The sequence below is a fragment of the Muscardinus avellanarius genome, assembly GCF_963383645.1.
Source record: "Muscardinus avellanarius genome assembly, chromosome: X".
NCBI lineage: Eukaryota > Metazoa > Chordata > Mammalia > Rodentia > Gliridae > Muscardinus > Muscardinus avellanarius.
This window is the reverse complement of record NC_137792.1, coordinates 113,647,150-113,664,319: the sequence shown is the minus strand read 5'-3', so window position 1 is coordinate 113,664,319 and position 17,170 is coordinate 113,647,150. Positions and strand designations below refer to the sequence as shown.

At 48.6% G+C, this 17,170-nt stretch overlaps 1 protein-coding gene across 1 annotated transcript; it reads right to left on the bottom strand.

Annotated features, from left to right (window-relative positions):
* Positions 1 to 796: 796 nt before the first annotated feature.
* FGF16 (fibroblast growth factor 16) lies at positions 797 to 11,407 on the bottom strand (the record flags this gene model as incomplete). Its single annotated transcript, XM_080719085.1, has 3 exons — positions 797 to 1,042; positions 2,625 to 2,728; positions 11,134 to 11,407. 3 exons carry the CDS (start codon positions 11,405 to 11,407, stop codon positions 797 to 799), a joined length of 624 nt encoding a protein of 207 aa, XP_080575211.1.
* Positions 11,408 to 17,170: the final 5,763 nt, after the last annotated feature.

The window sequence follows — 17,170 nt, the reverse complement described above, 5'->3', positions numbered from 1 at the left end:
GCACAAACCAATAGAATTAGACAGCGGTTTACAATATAAAGACAATTTTATTGCCAATAAAAGCCTTTAATAACTCATTTTTATCCTGTTTCAGTAGGACCTTATTCTTTCTGATGAAAATCCAGTCATAGCATCTCTCATTAAAAATAAAATTATTTTGAAATAAATAAATATATAAAATAAATAGCATATACATTTCATAAATAGTTTGACCTTATGCACAGTATCCATGCTTACATTTTAATATCATTTTTTTTTCTTACAACCTACCCCATCTCCCACTTCCAACGCAGGAAGACTGCATGTCAGGGCTGACCGGAAGCCTGCAGAGCCCATGCGGGAACCGTTTGCAGCAGGGCCGGAGCCCAAGGATTTTTTTTTTTTTAAATGAGACTTTTCCAATACTCTGTAGGTAGCATCTACGGCAGATTCCTTGTTCTTTTGTTTATACTCATTGTCAAGGTATTTGGGTAGATTGTGGGCTAAGATACCCCTGATCCTTGGCAGGGGATCCCATTCTTTTTTGTGCCACCTCACGGGAGAAAACATGAATTAAAAACAAAACATATATACAAGATTCCCTTGGGCCCACCCTTCCCCCCACATCCCTCCCCAAAATAACCCAACCTTGATATACACTTTGAACAAGGGAACAGCTGGGTCAAGTTGAACAGTAAGTGCTTCTGTGTTATCTAAATTGATAGGAAGGAAGGATTCAAAAGCTATGAGTATAGTGCTTGCAGGGACAACCGTGGCCTCAGAGTACACGGGTCACAGCGGTCACACCAGAGGTCCGTTATCTATAGCGGAAGAGGTCTCTGGACATGGAGGGCAACTTAGAAGGGTCTACTGGCCTGGGTAAAAAGTGAGTGAATTTCTGATGTCGTTTAGTCCTGTATCCCTCCCGGGGTGAGCCGTCTTTATTCAGGGCCACGTAATACTGTCTCTCCGAGTCCGAGTGTTTGTATAAGGTAGACGCATACGTGTTGTACCAGTTTTCTTCAAACTGTTCCCGGAAAACACATTCACGTGTGAGTTTCTTCTGTGAGGGTAAGAAAATAAAGCAGAGCCTGTTAGATGACTATCTGTTCCGTGTCAGCTTGCTGGTGGAGAAATACTGAAGAAGCAGGAGCACACTGAGCTTAGAAAACGTTGGGCCCTTTGCCTGGTGTTACTCAGGTATCTGTCTACCAAAGAGCACAAAACACTCCCGACTGTATCTCCTTTGCCCTCTTTCATGAGCCACACAGAAAATGTTTGGGGTGAGATCTTTGGCAAAGGGATGAAATTAGAGAGGAACTCTACTAGTGTTTTCGCCTGAGAGTTTCTGTTATGGCCTTCTAATGCCCTGCCGGTCCCCTTCCCCCCACCAGCATTCTTCCTACTTATGGCTAATAATGTTCAAATCCATTGAGATTACAGTCAACCACGTCCACTGGCAGGCAAAGGCCTCCCGTCTATATAAAGCTCCATGGGAGGTGAGCTGTGATCTCTCCTAATGAAGGGTCGCAGGCCTGTCAGTTGGAAAGCTCAGAAAAGATCTCCTTGAAAAGCTCCTCCAATCTGGCTACTTCAGGCTGGCAGCTTCTGGGTCTCTTGCCTCTGTCCCTTCTCACACTTGATCCGGCCACCATACTATTTGCTGGGGTTGCCGATACTGGGTGCTAGGGACAGGCCTATCTAGGAGGTGTCAGGGAAAAATGTGTTCTGATTCCATGGGGTGTAGGCAGCCAGAAAGGATGCTATGTGACTCAAAAGTTCGAGCCAGGAGCTGGGATCCCCTGAAAGGGTTAAGGTCAGCTAAGTCACTTACCCTTCCCCGGGGCTGGGCTAGCTTCCAGAAGAGAGAAAATGTATTGCAGCTAGCCCAGTCCTAGCTAGGGGCTTAGGACGGTCACTGAACTGTGGAACCCTCATTCTTTATTGCTTGTTTCATTTCACCTTTGGCATTGAGCTGAAGCAATCTAGAAACCAGGGACCGTGTTGTTAACATCAGAATCCTGAATTTGAAGGCCAGTGCCATTACTGCCCTTTTAGTTGTTGTTATTGGGGCTGGCATCCCAGGGGCATTCTACCTCCAGGCTGTACCTCAAGACTTTTTAAATTTTGAAACAGGGTCTTACTAAGTTTCTGAGGGCTTTGCCAAGTTGCTGAGGCTAGTCTCGATCATACGATCCCTGTGTGATCCATATGAGATCCTCATGTGTCTCAGCCTGCCATGAATTACAGGTGTGTACCCCTGTGCCTGGCTCGCCACAGTTGATTTTGTATATGTTAGTCTGCCGCTCTGCTGAGCACCCATTAAAATGGAGACGTGGTCCTTGGGAAGGTCATTGCCCCAACCCTGACTATCTACTGACAGATCAGCACAGCTTACTGTTATCATCAGATTAGCTGGCTTTTTAATGCAAACGGTCAGAGCAATTAGATCACAGAAAAGTTTATGTTTCTATGGGGGGTGGGAGTGAAGGAGTCAAGATGTTATGGAATGAGGCTCCGGGCAGCCAAGAAGTAATAAGAAGATCCTAATCCTTTACAGTTTACATAAGTGGAGTCAAGTGCTAAACATTTTTACATTGTCCAAATACAGGCGGTAATAGCTTCCAAAATAACCTGAAACTTACCGATCCATACAGCTCTCCACGCTCATTCATTCCTAGGTACAGGCCAGAGTCTACTCCCCGGATGCTGATCAGCCCCACAGCCAGGCTGATAAACTCCAGAATTCCTAGAGCAGAAAGGGAGTGCCTGTCTGTTACTAACATCAAGCCAAGAGAACTGTTCTAGTTAATAGGACCCACCAGGCATTTACCCCCAACTGGAGGCCAGTTCTGGGCACCTTTGGTGAATTACCAGATGAAACTATCTTTTGTTGCAAGCATGAAACCTCAGAGAAGGTGCTCAGTCTCTCTGGCCTCAGTTCTGTTCTTTCCCTTTTTTCTCCCTCCCTCCCTTCCTCCCTCCCTCCCTCCCTCCCTCCCTCCTTCCTTCTTACCTACCTACCTTTTGGTACATAGGATTGAGCCAGTAGCATTCTATCTCCAAGTCACACTCCTAGCCTTTATTTATTTATTTATTTATTTATTTATTTATTTATTTATTATTTGCAGTACTGGGATTGAACCCAGAAGCATTCTATCTCCGAGCTATAGTCCCAGCCCTATTTTTTATTCTTTATTTTGAAACAGGGTTTCACTAAGTTGTGGAGGGCCTCACTAAGTTGCTGAGGCTGGCTGAGAACCTGCAATCCTCCTTTCTCAACCTCCCAAGTACTGGGATTACAAGCGTGTGCCATCACTCCTGGCTATTATTTTTTTGTCTTGAAATAAGGTCTTAGCCGGGCGTGGTGGCACACTTTTGTAATCCCAGCATTTGGGAGGCTGAGACCGGAGGATCGCGGTTCGCAGACAGCCTCAGCTACTTAGTGAGACCCTCTGCAACTTAGTGAGACCCTGTTTTAAAATAAAAGAATAAAAAATTGGGCAGGGGGAGTAGCTCGGAGGTCAAATGCCTCTGGGTTCCATCCCCAAACCCGCAAAAAAAAAAAAAAAGAAAGAAAGAAAGAAAGAAAGAAGGTCTTGATAGGTTGCTGAGAGACTCGCTAAATTGCTGAGGCTGGCTTTGAACCTGTGATCCTCCTGTTCCAGCCTCCCAAGTACTGGGATTACAGGTGTGCGTCATCATGTCTGGCTTGGCCTTAGTTTTTCCATGTGTAAAGTGGGGAAAACAATCTCTGATGCTCCTTAATACTCTTAGGCATATTTTAGAATTTATTTTGCGGCACTGAGAGTTGAACCCAGGGCCTGAACATGCTAGGTATATGCTCTGCTACTGAGCCCCATGTCCCTCCCTCTTAGGCATATTCTGAGGACAAGACCATGAGAAGGCTTTGGTTACAAACGCTCCAGTGATAAGAGATGGTAGTGCTCTTAAATACTACCCATTTTAAGAAATAGGAAGGCAGCTTTGTCCATGCGAGAATGAGGCCAGCTCTCTGTATCTTTCCCAAAGCCACTTTCCTCTTCTCCCAGCATTACGTCGCTGTCCTCTGGGCTGAACTTGTTTTGCACCCTCTCAGCCCCATGTCCTTAAAGCCACATGAGGCTGTCAACTGCCTGTAGTTGATTCTAACAAAGGCCACACAGGCCCTAAGTCTGCTTTCCCTGCTTATGGCCAGAGGAAACCTTGGCCTGGTGAGAGCTTTCTCCTAAAAAGTGCTCTCAGCGAGTACAGTCCCAGGCTGACAAGCCTATCATTCTCCCCTTCTCTCCTGGGAATTTTAAGTTTATCCATGGCAAAGAGTTGGCAGGTAGTTCTGGACTCCATGCTAATTTGAGGTGTTGCAACTTTAAGGGGAAAGGGAAGAAATTCAGAAGTGTCCTTGTAACTGACAAGGTTAGAGGGGAGGACTTTCAAATTTCTTTTACCCTGCAGGAGGAAAAAAACCTCAACTAGGAAGAGCATACAAAGACTCAGAAAGAAAATCCTGGTGATAGTGAAGACTTGACAATTTTGTCCTAAGATAGTAAAACTATTGTCTGGATACAGGTGTCACGTATTCTTCCTTATTATTCCTGTCTCTAGCTATACTTTTTAAAAATTTTTATTGGTGCATTGTATTTATACATCATAATGGGATAAAAAACTTGTGTAGACATACATGCACACATTGCCCAGTTCTAGCTATACTTTTCAACCTACAGACCAAAAGCTGGACACAATTGCCAGAGGCATCCAGAGTTGTGAAATGAGCTCATATCTAACTGGATTTCATTTAAAAAAATGCAGTTCTTAAGTGTAATAGTAGAGGAAGAAGGCTGAGGTTGATTAATGGAGAAGCGGCATTCGAATATGTGTAAAAGTAGGAATGTAGCATGGTTACCCTGGACACTCACTGTTGGGAGGGGAAAGGGGAAGTGGGGGAGGAGAGGGCACCAAGCACAGTCTGAATGTATGCCATTTTCAATATGATCCACATAAAAAATAAATAAATAAAAGCCAGGCGTGATGGCGCACGCTTGTAATCCCAGCATTCAGGAGGCTGAGACCGGAGGATCGTGGTTCGCGGACAGCCTCAGCTACTTAGTGAGGCCCTCTGCAACTCAGTGAGACCCGGTTTCAAAATAAAGAATAAAAACTAGGGCAGGGGGTGTAGCTCCGAGGTCGAATGCCACTGGGTTTTATCTCCAGACCCGCATATAAATAAATAAATAAATAAATAAATAAATATTTCATAATAAAAATGAGTAATAGTATTCGGAAGTCAAGTTTAAAACTCCAGCAGGCAGAGTTGTGAGGAGCCGGTAGGGGAAGGGGGTGGCGGAATTCAAGCGCTGCAACTTCGGGAGCATGTGTTTTCACGGACCACCCAGATCTATTCCAAGGATATAAGGTTCTGCTGCTGCCAGCCTGTAGAACACTTAGGGTTTGGCCTTTGGTCTCTTCATGGAAATCCTCTGAGTTTTATTCCCGGTTTGCTTGTTACTCTTACAGTACAAAGAAAGGAGTCTGGGGAAAAGAGATTGACCCATGATGGTAGGGCGTAAGGGAAATAGCTAGTTCTATGGAGGGGTTTATGAAACACTAACTTTTTGATTGTTTTGTAACTGGGGATTTAACCCAAGGGGCAATGTACCTTTGAGCTATACTCTCAGCCCTGTTTATTTTGAAACAGGGTCTCTATAAGTTGCCGAGGGTCTTGCTAAGTTGCCGAGGCTCTCCTTGAGCCTGCAATCTTCCTGTCTCCACCTCTTAAATCCTGGGATTATAGCTGTGAGGCACCAAGCCTGATTTGCGATGCTGATTTAATGGATTCAAATCTTTAGTTGCTCTGTACAAGGTTCTTCCCTGATAAACACTGTGTGTGTTTAACTGGGGATTGAACCTAGGGGCATTCTACCTCCGGGCTATACCTGTAGCCCTATTTTATTTTTTTGAAACAGGGTCTTGCTAAATTGTTGAGGTTGGCCTTGAACCTGTGATCCTCTTGTTTCAGCCTCCCAATTACTGGGATTATAGGTGTATGTCATGGCATCCAGCTTGCCCTGATTAACACTTTATTTTTTTACTTTTAATTGTTTGCAGGTTTGGGGATGGAATCCAGGGGCATTTGACTTCTGAGCTACACCTCCTGCCCTATTTTTTATTCTTTTTTTTTCTTTTGTGGTACTGAGGTTCGTGGAACCCAGGGGCTTTTCTACCTTCAGGCTATACTCCCAGACCTATTTTCTATTTTATTTGGAAACAGGGTGTCACTAAGTTGCTGAGAGCCTCACTAAGTAGCTGAGGCTGGCTTCGAACCTGTGCGATCCTCCTGTCTCAGCCTCCCAAGCACTGTTTTGAAACAGGGTCTCACTAAATTGCTGAGAGCCTCACTAAGTAGCTGAGGCTAGCTTCAAACTTGTGCGATCCTCCTGTCTCAGCCTCCCAAGCACTGGTTTGAAAGAGGGTCTCACTAAATTGTGGAGGGCCTAAGTAACTGAGGCTGTCAGCGAACACTGATCCTTCTGTCTCAGCCTCTTGAATGCTGGGATTACAAATGTGTGTGTGTGTGTGTGACCACGCCCAACTTCATTAACATTTTAATAAATGACTCCTAAGAGGGCAGAGGAGGATTGCTATCCTAGTTCCAGAAGAGAATAGAGAGGGATGATGTAATCAATATCCAAAGAGATTTCAAGAGGATGTAAAAGTTTGCTGTCTCCAACAAAAGAATGGGAATCAATATAAGGTCCTGCACTTTGGTCCCCCAAACCAATTTCTCAAGGTGTTTGTGGCACCTCTGGTGCAGATAGTTGAATTAACCACATTCCTTAGTTCATGGCCTGTTAACATCACTGGTCTGGGCAAGGGCTTTTCAGTTACCTTTTATTTGTGTGGTGCTGAGGATTGAACCCAGGGGCATTCTACCTCTGAGCTACACCTCCAGCCTTATTTTTTTATTCTTTATTTTTGAAACCAGGTCTCACTGAGTTGCAGAGGGCCTCACTAAGTAGCTGAGGCTGGCCGCGAACCTGCGATCGTCCTGTCTCAGCCTCCGAAGTACTGGGATGACAAACTTGCACTACCACGCCTGGCTTCAGTTACCTATTTTTATCTTCATAGCCTGCTCCCATTCACCTCCTCACTTCAGGCAACAATGTCAATTTTCTTGAAAACATGTACTGTCATTTTGTGTTTCTGTGCAATTTGGGGGGTCCTGGGGATTGAACTTAGGGCCTCAAGCGTGCTATGTGCATTTTCATTATATGCAAGTCTGCCCATCTCTGTGATGGGGGGAGACATGGTTCCGCAAAACACAGGTGGCAGTGGCTTAGGGATCGGGTCAAAGTAAGCTCAGTATGGTGGCTGATTAGCAGGATTATTAAAAAGCTGATGTCAACCTTGTCACATAAAGATTAAAGATCAATGACAAGCTAATGTAAAAACCAGAAACAAAGGGAAAAAGCGAGTATGACCTAAGGCTGCCTTGAGAGCGGTCTAGTGACCTAGCCTAAGGGAGAGGTTAGCCCCCACTAGTCTCCTGGGCCTTAGCTAGACCACACCGGGAGCCCTGTGCTTAGTTCTACTATGTTTAGACAGGGCTATGAAAATCAGGAACCTGGTCAAAGTCGAGCGAGCAGTATGGCAATGAAATCAGAAACCAGGCCACGATGGAGTTCTGGGTGCTAAACTCTGAGGGACAACCAAGCAACCCGAGCCTCTGGTTCTTTGCTCAGGCAAGATTACTTGCAAGCGTCACGCACGTCTTAGTTCCCGCATTCTCTGAGGTGTCTTGTGTCTCTGACTACCCTGAACTCATTAGGTAGCAGAGGGCAGTTTGTGATCTCACCGCCCAAGACCCCGTGTGAGAACAAATCGTGAAACCCAAAAGGTGTGGCTATTTTTGAGTTACCACAGTGCTTCTCCAACTCTGTTAACCCTGATGCCAAAGGACAGATCATGCAGGAAGTCACTTGGGTTGTGTCCAGTAACAGGGGTCTCCAACAGCTGGAGTCATCCCTGCCCAGCTGTCTTGGGGCATCATTTCCCTTTGCCAACTTTCCTCTTAGCTGGATTCAGACTGTGGGAACCCAGTGGCACATGATGATGGAACAGATATTTCTAAACCTTCTCCTGAATCCCAGCCAGCAGGAAAGGGGAGAGAAAACAAGCCATTTTCATATTTTCCCAGCTACAGCTGGACAGGGGTGTTAACAGCAAAGCATTGAGGCGAAGCTTGTCCTCAGTTCTCTCAGCCCTTCAAGGCCCAGGATCTCCCTCCACTCTGCCTTCTTTTGACCCGTCTACCTCAGGCGCTGGCCCTTGCTTGACAGTTTCCAGACTCGTCTCTTCTTACACCTCTCTCCTCATGCCCTCAGTCAAAACCAATCCGTCCTGGGGCCCCGGGCTTCGGTACCTCGTTAGATGACTGGCTAATGTGTCATTTAATCTGGTTGCACAGCTCGCCTGAGCTCCCTCAGCCACCCTTCCACACCTTCGGGGCCAAGACAGTGCTGCCCCGGTATGTTGCCAAATCAGAATCAGATCGCTCGAAATCCCAAGCAGCTGCAGGAGCCTGCTCCATCCCACCTGGCAAGAGGCCTCTCCTCCAGTCTGGCTCTCAAGCCCAGCTCCAAGTCCACAGGTGCCCCTCAGGAATGCCAGGATCCCTGCACACCGCATGGAAACCCCCAGCAGCCAGGCGAGGACTGAAATCCTCCTGGCTACTGATTGCAGATGGAGAGCGAGGAGCACTTGCCGTGCCAACAGGTTATTATTTGGAGTCGGGGCTGCTCTTGGGTTCAGCCCGACTCATTCTGAACACATGGATTCCAGGGTAATCCTTGGGGGCCCTGCTCTCCAATTACAACAAATAGCTATTTACTTTACATGGCCTTTGGAGACTACCTCCTCCTCCCAAGCAGAAATCTATAATATTTTATATCTTAAGTCTGGCCTACTTTACCCTGCTGGAATGTTGACTGCTAAAGCACTTATGGAATGCTAAAGTTTCGATTTATTGAATACCCTGGCTGATTAACTGAAATGTGGAGGGAGGAGAGAGTTAGCAAACTCAAATGCCACCTCTTTCTGTGCCAAAAGCTAAACCCAGAAAGAGTAAGTTGTGTGTTTGAAAGTTGGCAGGGGGAGGTTCCGAGGAGACAGCTTTGACCAGTTATCATTTCCTTTACAGGAAATACATGGAGCTGCCAGGAAGTCAGGGAAAGAGGAAAGGGAAAAGGTGATGTAGAGGTGGTCTCGGGGTGTGCGTGTGCACGCACATGCATGTGGGTTTTTAAGGGCAAAACCCCAAATGAAGCAGTCAGTTAAGCAGCAGGGAAAACATCCCTTCCTTTGCCTGTCTTATTTCTTTAAACGTAACACTCTTAGTAGGCCTGCGAGATGAAAAGAAATCAAGATGTGCCTTTGGGGAGGTAATTAAACACCACTTATCCTGAGAACCTATTACTGATTTGTGTTGACCTTGTAGGTTATTGTACTCAGCTTAGCCACACAAATGCTCGTAGCTGCTGGGAGCTGTGCTTAGAGTTTACCCTCCTTTGCTGCCTCCCCTTCTCCCATATTTCCATCATTTCCTGACTTTCGTGTGTGTGCGTGTGTGTGTGTGTGTGTGTGTGTATGTATATATATATATATATATATATATATATATATATATATATTTCTTTTATGCACAAACTATTCTAATACCTTTAGGCCATTTCTGGGAGCCTCTGAGGCCAGGATGGGAATCCCATTCCTAACAGAGAGGAACAAAAAGATACTGCAAAGTCACAGGTGATGGAAAGGAAGGGAACCAAAAATCCCTCTCCTCCCATTCCCCCTTATCACCCTTTTGAGGACCTGCTGCAAGTTTATGCAGATACCTGCACCCCTCCATTAGCCCTTCCAACTGATGACGGTACTCCAGCTCAGTTTGAGTGCATTTTTTCAAGATGACAAAGACCTCATTAGGGTCCCTGCCTGCTCTCGGCACGGAAGACCAACTCTGGCCCTAAGTTGTTTTCCAGGCTTGACCTCACCCAGAAACTGGCCCCTACTTCCCCCTTTAACTGTGCACACCAGATGAAGCCCTAGGGAGGCTTAGGGAATAGGAGGATGGTGAGATTTTGGAGTTGGAGGGTTGTGGGAGAAAGGAAATCGTGTCAGGCTTCAGGGTAGGCAGAGCCTCTGACTGGCTTAGGAATAGGTGCCCTTCTTGGAATATAGAAACCTTGGGAGGAAGCAGAGGGCAGGGGGGTGGGGGTGGGGTGGGAGTGAGGGTGGCAGGGTAGTTGTCACAGCACCCGTGTGATGGCTGAGCAGAGAATAGGAAATTGGAAATGAAAGTGGTAAATTACTGAGGAGGGAACACATTTGTTTAAAAATCGAATGATCTCCGTCCCAGCGCAAGGCTTATATTAATTGTGCAATTCTATATATGAGACAGTGTTCTTTGAACAATCTGCATAGTGCTGGGCAGGCAGTGCCAGTCCTGGATGGAGGTTAGACAGGTTCTGTGCTGGGTCTAGGGGACACCTGTTGCTGGGGACTGGGAGTGAGCTCAGTATGGTTTCCTCAGTGGGGCAAGAAGCCTAGAGGTAGTTTTAGACAAAGCTGCTCTGGGATGGTGGACACAGGTTTCCCCGAGCTTCTTGGATCCCCAGCTCAAGCCTTGCGCTGCTGCCTGCATTGGCGCCTACTCCTGCCAGGGGAACCCCGAGGCAGACAGGTGCCACGATGCCGGGCCCTGGCAGCCCAAAGCCATCGGGGCGCGCGTGGCCCATCCACCACGCCCCATAGCCCGAGCGGGCTCCTGCTCCAGCCCGTCACCCTTGAGGCCCCGGCGGCCGGTGCCGCAGCCGAGGTCCCGGGGCGCTAGGGGAGAGCGCCCACCCCTCTCCCATCTCCACCTGCTTTAGTCGCTCCCGGGGGTTAGCAGGGTGCGATGGGCAGAGGAGAGCGCGTGCCGTGCGGGGGGTGCTGGCCGCCACGGGGCTCCGCTCCGCGCCGTCCGTCCCGCCTCGACGGGCCCGGAGGGAGGGCTGCAGCCAGGGGCGGGCCGCGGGCCGCGCCGGAGCTCCAAGCCGTCCCGTCGGCTCCCCGCGCCGCCCGCCCGCCTCGCGTCCCTGCCCGCGGCCGCGTCCTCACCGAAGCGGCTGTGATCGTGGCGGGTGCCGTGCACCGTGCCGTTGGGGAAGATCTCCAGGTGGAAGCCGGTGCGGCAGTAGAGCTGGCGGCGCCGCAGGATCCCCTTCAGGTGGGCGAAGTCCGTGGGCGAGCCGCGCTGCAGCTTGCCCTCGATCTGGCCCAGGCGCTCGTTCAGGAATCCCGGGGAGTCGGCTAAGGGCACGTTCCCCAGAGACGAGGAGAAGCCGTGCAGATCCCAGTCCAAGGAGGCGAAGACGCCCCCCACCTCCGCCATGGCGGGGCCGAGCCGGGGCCGCGGGGCGCGAACTGCCTCTCCCCGCCGGCGGGCGGCGGCGCTCGCTCGCGCTCTGCCCACTGCAGCCGACGTCTGTTCGCGTCCAAGGAAGTTCTCAGCGGCGGGGAGCGTGGGGCCGCGCGCTCCCGACCCGGCTCTCAGGCGCAGAGCCGCTGGCCCTCCGCATCCATCGCGCCCGGCCGCGCATCGCTGGCTCCGCGGAGCTCGCGAACGCAGACGGCACTTTATATACGTACCCACTCCCCTTACATTGACATATTGGATATTTAAATACAAGCCCCACCTCGCTGGCATCCCCTCAGAGATTGGTGTGTGGGTTTTTTCCCTTCCCCTTCTCGTAGCCATTTGGCTCTTTGGGGGAGAGGGGGGCGGAGGGGGGAGAGCGAGCGAGCTTCACTCCCTCTTTTATTATGAAAAAAAAAAATGGCAGGAAAAAGCTACACATTGCAGTGAGGCATAACTGCTTTTGGCAGGTTTTTCTGAAACTGCTGATGAAATAACGGAGCCCCGTGCGTGGAGGCCGTTGGCGCCCACGGCCACTCAGGCCCGTCTCGCCGGGGGTCTGTCTGTCCGTCTGCGGTGCTGGGGCCGTCCCCCAGCTCCCCTGCATCCTCAGGTCGCGGGCCTTCGGCAAGTGCCTGGGGACCACGGGTGGGGCTTCCAGGTCCCCGGTGGGTGGAAGGATGTGCCCCCTAGTCCCACTCCCCACGTGTAGGTCTGTAGAGGGCCGAGGAAGCGAAAATCGGGAACCGAATGCAATTGCAAAATTTGGGTTGGGGTGCACATGCCGAGGCGGGGGCCTTAAGGGGACTGGGAGGAGCGGGAAAGCCCACGGAGGAAAGAAGACATTTTTTTTTTTTAAGGGACGTTACTGCTTAGGAAAAGGAGGGGGGAGTAAGAAATAGAAAGCGATCTTTTTGAAAAATGATCTCCGCCGGCTTTCTGGGCGCGCTTTTACAAGGCTCCCGAGAGCCAGCCCGAGGCGAGGCCATTGGAAGCCTGGTGGGGGCTTCTCCCCACCGATTTTCTTGTTGGAAACAGGTGTTTCCTCGCGCTGGCCTGTGCTCCGTGATAGTCCAGCATCAGGGAGAGCGGCCGTTGGGGCGGGAACCGGCGGCGGACAGGGCAACTGGCAGCCGAGAGGACCTGGGGAACAGGTGTCAGCCCGCTCCGACCCCCGCACCTGAGCCCCGGGGCTCTCTTGGGTCCTGGCTCTCTGAGTCCCGCTCGCCTTATTAAAGGGCGTCGCGCCTTGCAGTTTTCACCCGCAGCCGGCGCTGGCCGCCTTCCCAGGTTTTCCCAGCAGCTGAACGCAGAGCCCGCCGCGCCGCCCGCCTCCCGCCCGCCCGCCGCGCCTCCTGCTGGAGACCCCTCTAGAGCTGCAAGTTCGAACTCTGGGTCATCCTGAGAGGGGGAAAACTTTTCCAGTCCAATTCGGATCATTGCAATTCAACGTCTTGTTCCTGGCTGCCATGGGCTTCCGTGTTCACTCCCTAGAACCACAGAAATTCTCGGTTTGGAATATCTTGTCTCCCTAGCTCCGGGAGAACCCCCAAGGCGAGGTATAAGGTCCTACACTTCGTAGACAGCGCAGAAAGAATCGGATGTTCTTCGAGTAGTAGAGAACACAGACGCAAAGCATCTTCCAGTCGCGGTGGACACAAATGCAAGAGGTTATACCTGTATGTATGGATGAAATGATAGGCCGGGAGTTTTTCTTTTGGTACTGGAGGAAGGTTCAAACCTAAGGACATTCTACCTCCGAGCTACACCTACACTCCCAGCCCTTTATATTTTTTTTTTTTTTTTTGCGGGTCTGGAGATAGAACCCAGAGGCATTTGACCTCCGAGCTACCCTATTTTTATTCTTTATTTTGAAACAGGGTCTCACTGAATTGCAGAGGGCCTCACTAAGTAGCTGAGGCTGTCCGCGAACCGTGATCCTCCTGTTTCAGCCTCCCAAATGCTGGGATTACAAATGTGCGCCACCATGCCCGACTAGCCCTTTCCATTTTAAAAAAATATTCTGAAACAGGATCTAAGTTGCCGAGGGTCTTGCTATAATATGGCTTAAGCTATCCTCAAACCTGCGATCCTCCCGTCTCAGCCTCCCAGCAGCTGGGATTTACAGGCATATGCCACCATGCCCAACTGGGAGTTGCTTTAAAATGATCCAAAGTAGCTCATGCCTGTAGTTTCAGTATTTGGGAGGCGGAGACAGGAGGATCGCAGATCCAAGTCAGCCTCTGCAATTTAGCGAGGCTCTCAGCAACTTAGTAGAGCCCAGTTTCCAAATAAAGAATAAAGAGAGGGCAGGGTGTAGCTCAGATGTAGAATGCCCCTCGGCTCAATCCCCAGTACCCCAGCCCCATATATAATGATATGTAAAATATACAAAATACATATCGACGTTTCCATAATAAAAGACTTTATAAACGTACTTGCCTAACAGGCACAAGGCCCGGTGTTCAATCCCAGCACTGCCAAAAAAAAAAGAAAGAAAAAAACCAGGAATCAACATAGAGCAATAATAATGAAATCATTCCTCTTTCTCCCTTCGAAGAGTTTGTGGATTTGGCGAGAAGGTGGAGAGAGAGAGGTTGAGGTTAGGACAAGTACTTAAACCAGTAGGATGCACCGCAGTGAACATGCGCAGTACTCTGCGGATTTCTTTTTTCTTTCTTTTTTTTTTTGGTGGTACTGCGGTTCCTGGAAGCCCTTCTACCTCCGGGCTACATTCCCAGACCTATTTTATATTTTTGAAACAGGGTCTCCTGAGCCAGCGCGCGCGGCTGGCTTCGAACCTGCGCGATCCTCCTGTCTCCGCCTCCCAGGCGCGGGGATTACAAGTGTGCGCCACCACGCCCGGCAGTACTGTGCGGATTTATAAAGCAAAGACTTCCAGGGGCTCCAGGTTCTGGAATCAAGTGGTCTTTGTAATAGATGGGCCTTGCAGGGAAAATGAGAAGAGCTTTGCAAATGTAGATAGGCCACTTCCAGAACGGAGAAAAGAGCAACAAAACCAAGTGGAAAAATTTTAATTGGTGAAACCTGATTCTTAGCCAGGCATGGTGGCACCTGCCTATAATCCCAGTACTTGGGAAGCTAAGACAGGAGGACCCCAGGTTCAAGACCAGTCTCAGCAACTTAGTGAGACTCTCACCAACCTAGGAAGATCCTGTTTGAAAAAAATATGGCTGGGGGTATAGTTCAGAGGTAAAAGATCCCTGGGTTCAGTCCCCAGTACCGCACACACAAAGGGCTGGGAGTGTAGCTTGGAGGTAGAATGCCCCTGGGTTCAATCCCTAGCACCAGAAAAATAAACAACCTCCTAATTTTGGGGGGTTTTAGTGAGTGCCAAATGAAATACTGTAAATAAAACTGCATTGTAAAGCATGTGATATAAAAGATTAGATGGCTCTAATACATCGATAGTGGCAAGGATCATTTTCTAAACAGACACTTCAGAAAGTTTTTGTATTCTTGGTCCCTCAACATTCACAAAGGCACCAATCACGGTTGGCAGATATAGAATCCTATTTTGTTGAAGGTCAGAGATATAAGCATTCCATCGCCCTTCTGGGGCCCTTTTCAGATTAGCTGACTGGCAATTCTATTTTAAATAATGTTTCTATAGCTGGGTGTGGTGATACACACACGTAATCCCAGTACTTGGGACGCTGAGACACCAGGACCACACGTTTGAAGCTAGTCTTAGCAATTTATTGAGACTCTCAGCAACTCAGTGAGACCCTGTTTCAAAGTATTAAAAATTAAAAAGGGATAAGGGTATAGCTCCTGGTCCTGCCCCTTGGTTCAATTCCCAGGACCACACACACAAAATTTACATAATATTTCTACGAAGCATCCCAATTGGCAGAATGCTTTCATAGAAGTCATTTAATTTTCACAACCTCATAGAATAGGAGGTGTCATTATTCCCATTTTAGAGATGAGAAAAATAGACGGTGAGTCTAAGTGACCAGCACAGAATCATATAGTTAAGAAGTAGCAGAGTCATAGTTTGTTCCCAGATCCCCTGGGGCCAGTTACTCTCAACCCATGGGATTTGATATTATGCAAAGATTAGTGTGTTGAGGACACTGAGACGTCAGAATAAGTCAGTTTTCACCAAACTCTCAGCAGGATATGGTTTCAAGCCAGGGTTGTATAGATATATGGGATGAGAGGAAAATGTAGTTGCAAAGAGAAAGCAGCCACGCGTGGTGGTACGTGCCTATAATTCTAGTACTTGGGAGGCAGAGACAGGAGGTTACTTGGTTTGAGGCCAGCCTCAGAAATTTAGTGAGACCTTGTTTCAAAATAAAACGGCTGGGGGTGTAGCTCAGAGACAGAATGCTTCGGATTCAATGACCAATACCACAAAAAGAAAAGAAAAGAAAGCCAGGCGTGGTGGCGCACGCTTGTAATCCCGGTGCTTGGGAGGCGGAGACAGGAGGATCGAGCAGGTTCGAAGTCAGCCCCGCTGGCTTAAGAGACCCTGTTTCCAAATAAAACTATAAAATAGGTCTGGGAATGTAGCCTGGAGGTAGAAGGGCTTCCAGGAACCCCAGTACCACCAATTTAAAAAAAAGAAAGAAAGAAAAGAAAAAAAAAAGAAAAAAAGAAGAAAAGGTAGGAAGGAAGAAACAGAGAGAAAGAAAGAGAGAAAATAAGAAAAATAGAAGCCAGGCGTGGTGGCGCACGCTTGTAATCCCAGCATTCAGGAGGCTGAGACTGGAGGATCGCAGTTCACGGACAGCCTCAGCTACTTAGTGAGGCCCTCCACAACTCAGTGAGACCTGGTTTCAAAATAAAGAATAAAAAATAGGGCAGAAGGCATAGCTCAGAAGTCGAATTCCCTGGGTTCCATCCCTAGATCCGCAAAAAAAAAAAAAAAAAAAGAAATAAAGCCAACCCTTATAGGATTCAGAGACAAAATAAAACCATTGATGGTAAGTGCAAAGGATTATGTCTGGCACATAGAAGACACTCAATGCATCTGGGACACCTTCCTCTTTTCCCAGTATGCCCCAAAGTTGACATGTAAAACAAAATTTATGGGCAAAAGGCATGGAGAAACATTACTTAAGACCAAGGATGGTTCTGGACCGGGGGTACCTTTTACCCCAGCAATTCCAGAGACTGAAGCAGAGAGACTGCGGGTTAGAGGCCATCCTCGGCAACTTAGTGAGACCGTGTCTCAAAAAAAGGAAAAAGGGCTGGAGGCGTAGCTCAGTGAAAAGAGCATTCCTAGATTCAATCCACAGAAAAAAGAAAGCGAAAAAGAGAGCAAGAGAGTGAGTGAATGAGAGAGAGAGAGATAGAAGTATGAGGAGGAGGATGAGGATGGGGAGGAAGAGAAGGGGAGGAAGAAGAGGAGGAGGAGGAAGAGGAGGAGGAGGAAGAAGAGGAAGAGAAAGAAGAGGAGGAGGAAGAGGAGGAAGAGGAAAAGGCAGAGGAGGCCAAGGAAGAGGAGGAGCGTAACTGTTATAGCATTCACTCCTTAATCTCCCAGAGGGCATGCAGCCGATGACACCAGTGCCACCTGCCTTCTGAGCACGTAGTAAGCATCACCATGGGTGCTCTGCACACACAATGTCCTGTAAACCCTACCATAACTTGAAGGAATGTTTATATTCACCGAGTGCAGTGGCCCATGTGTATCATCTCAGTACTTGGGAGGAAGGATTCCAGGTTCGAGGCCAGCCTCAGCAACTTAGTGAAGTCCTGTTTCCAAAT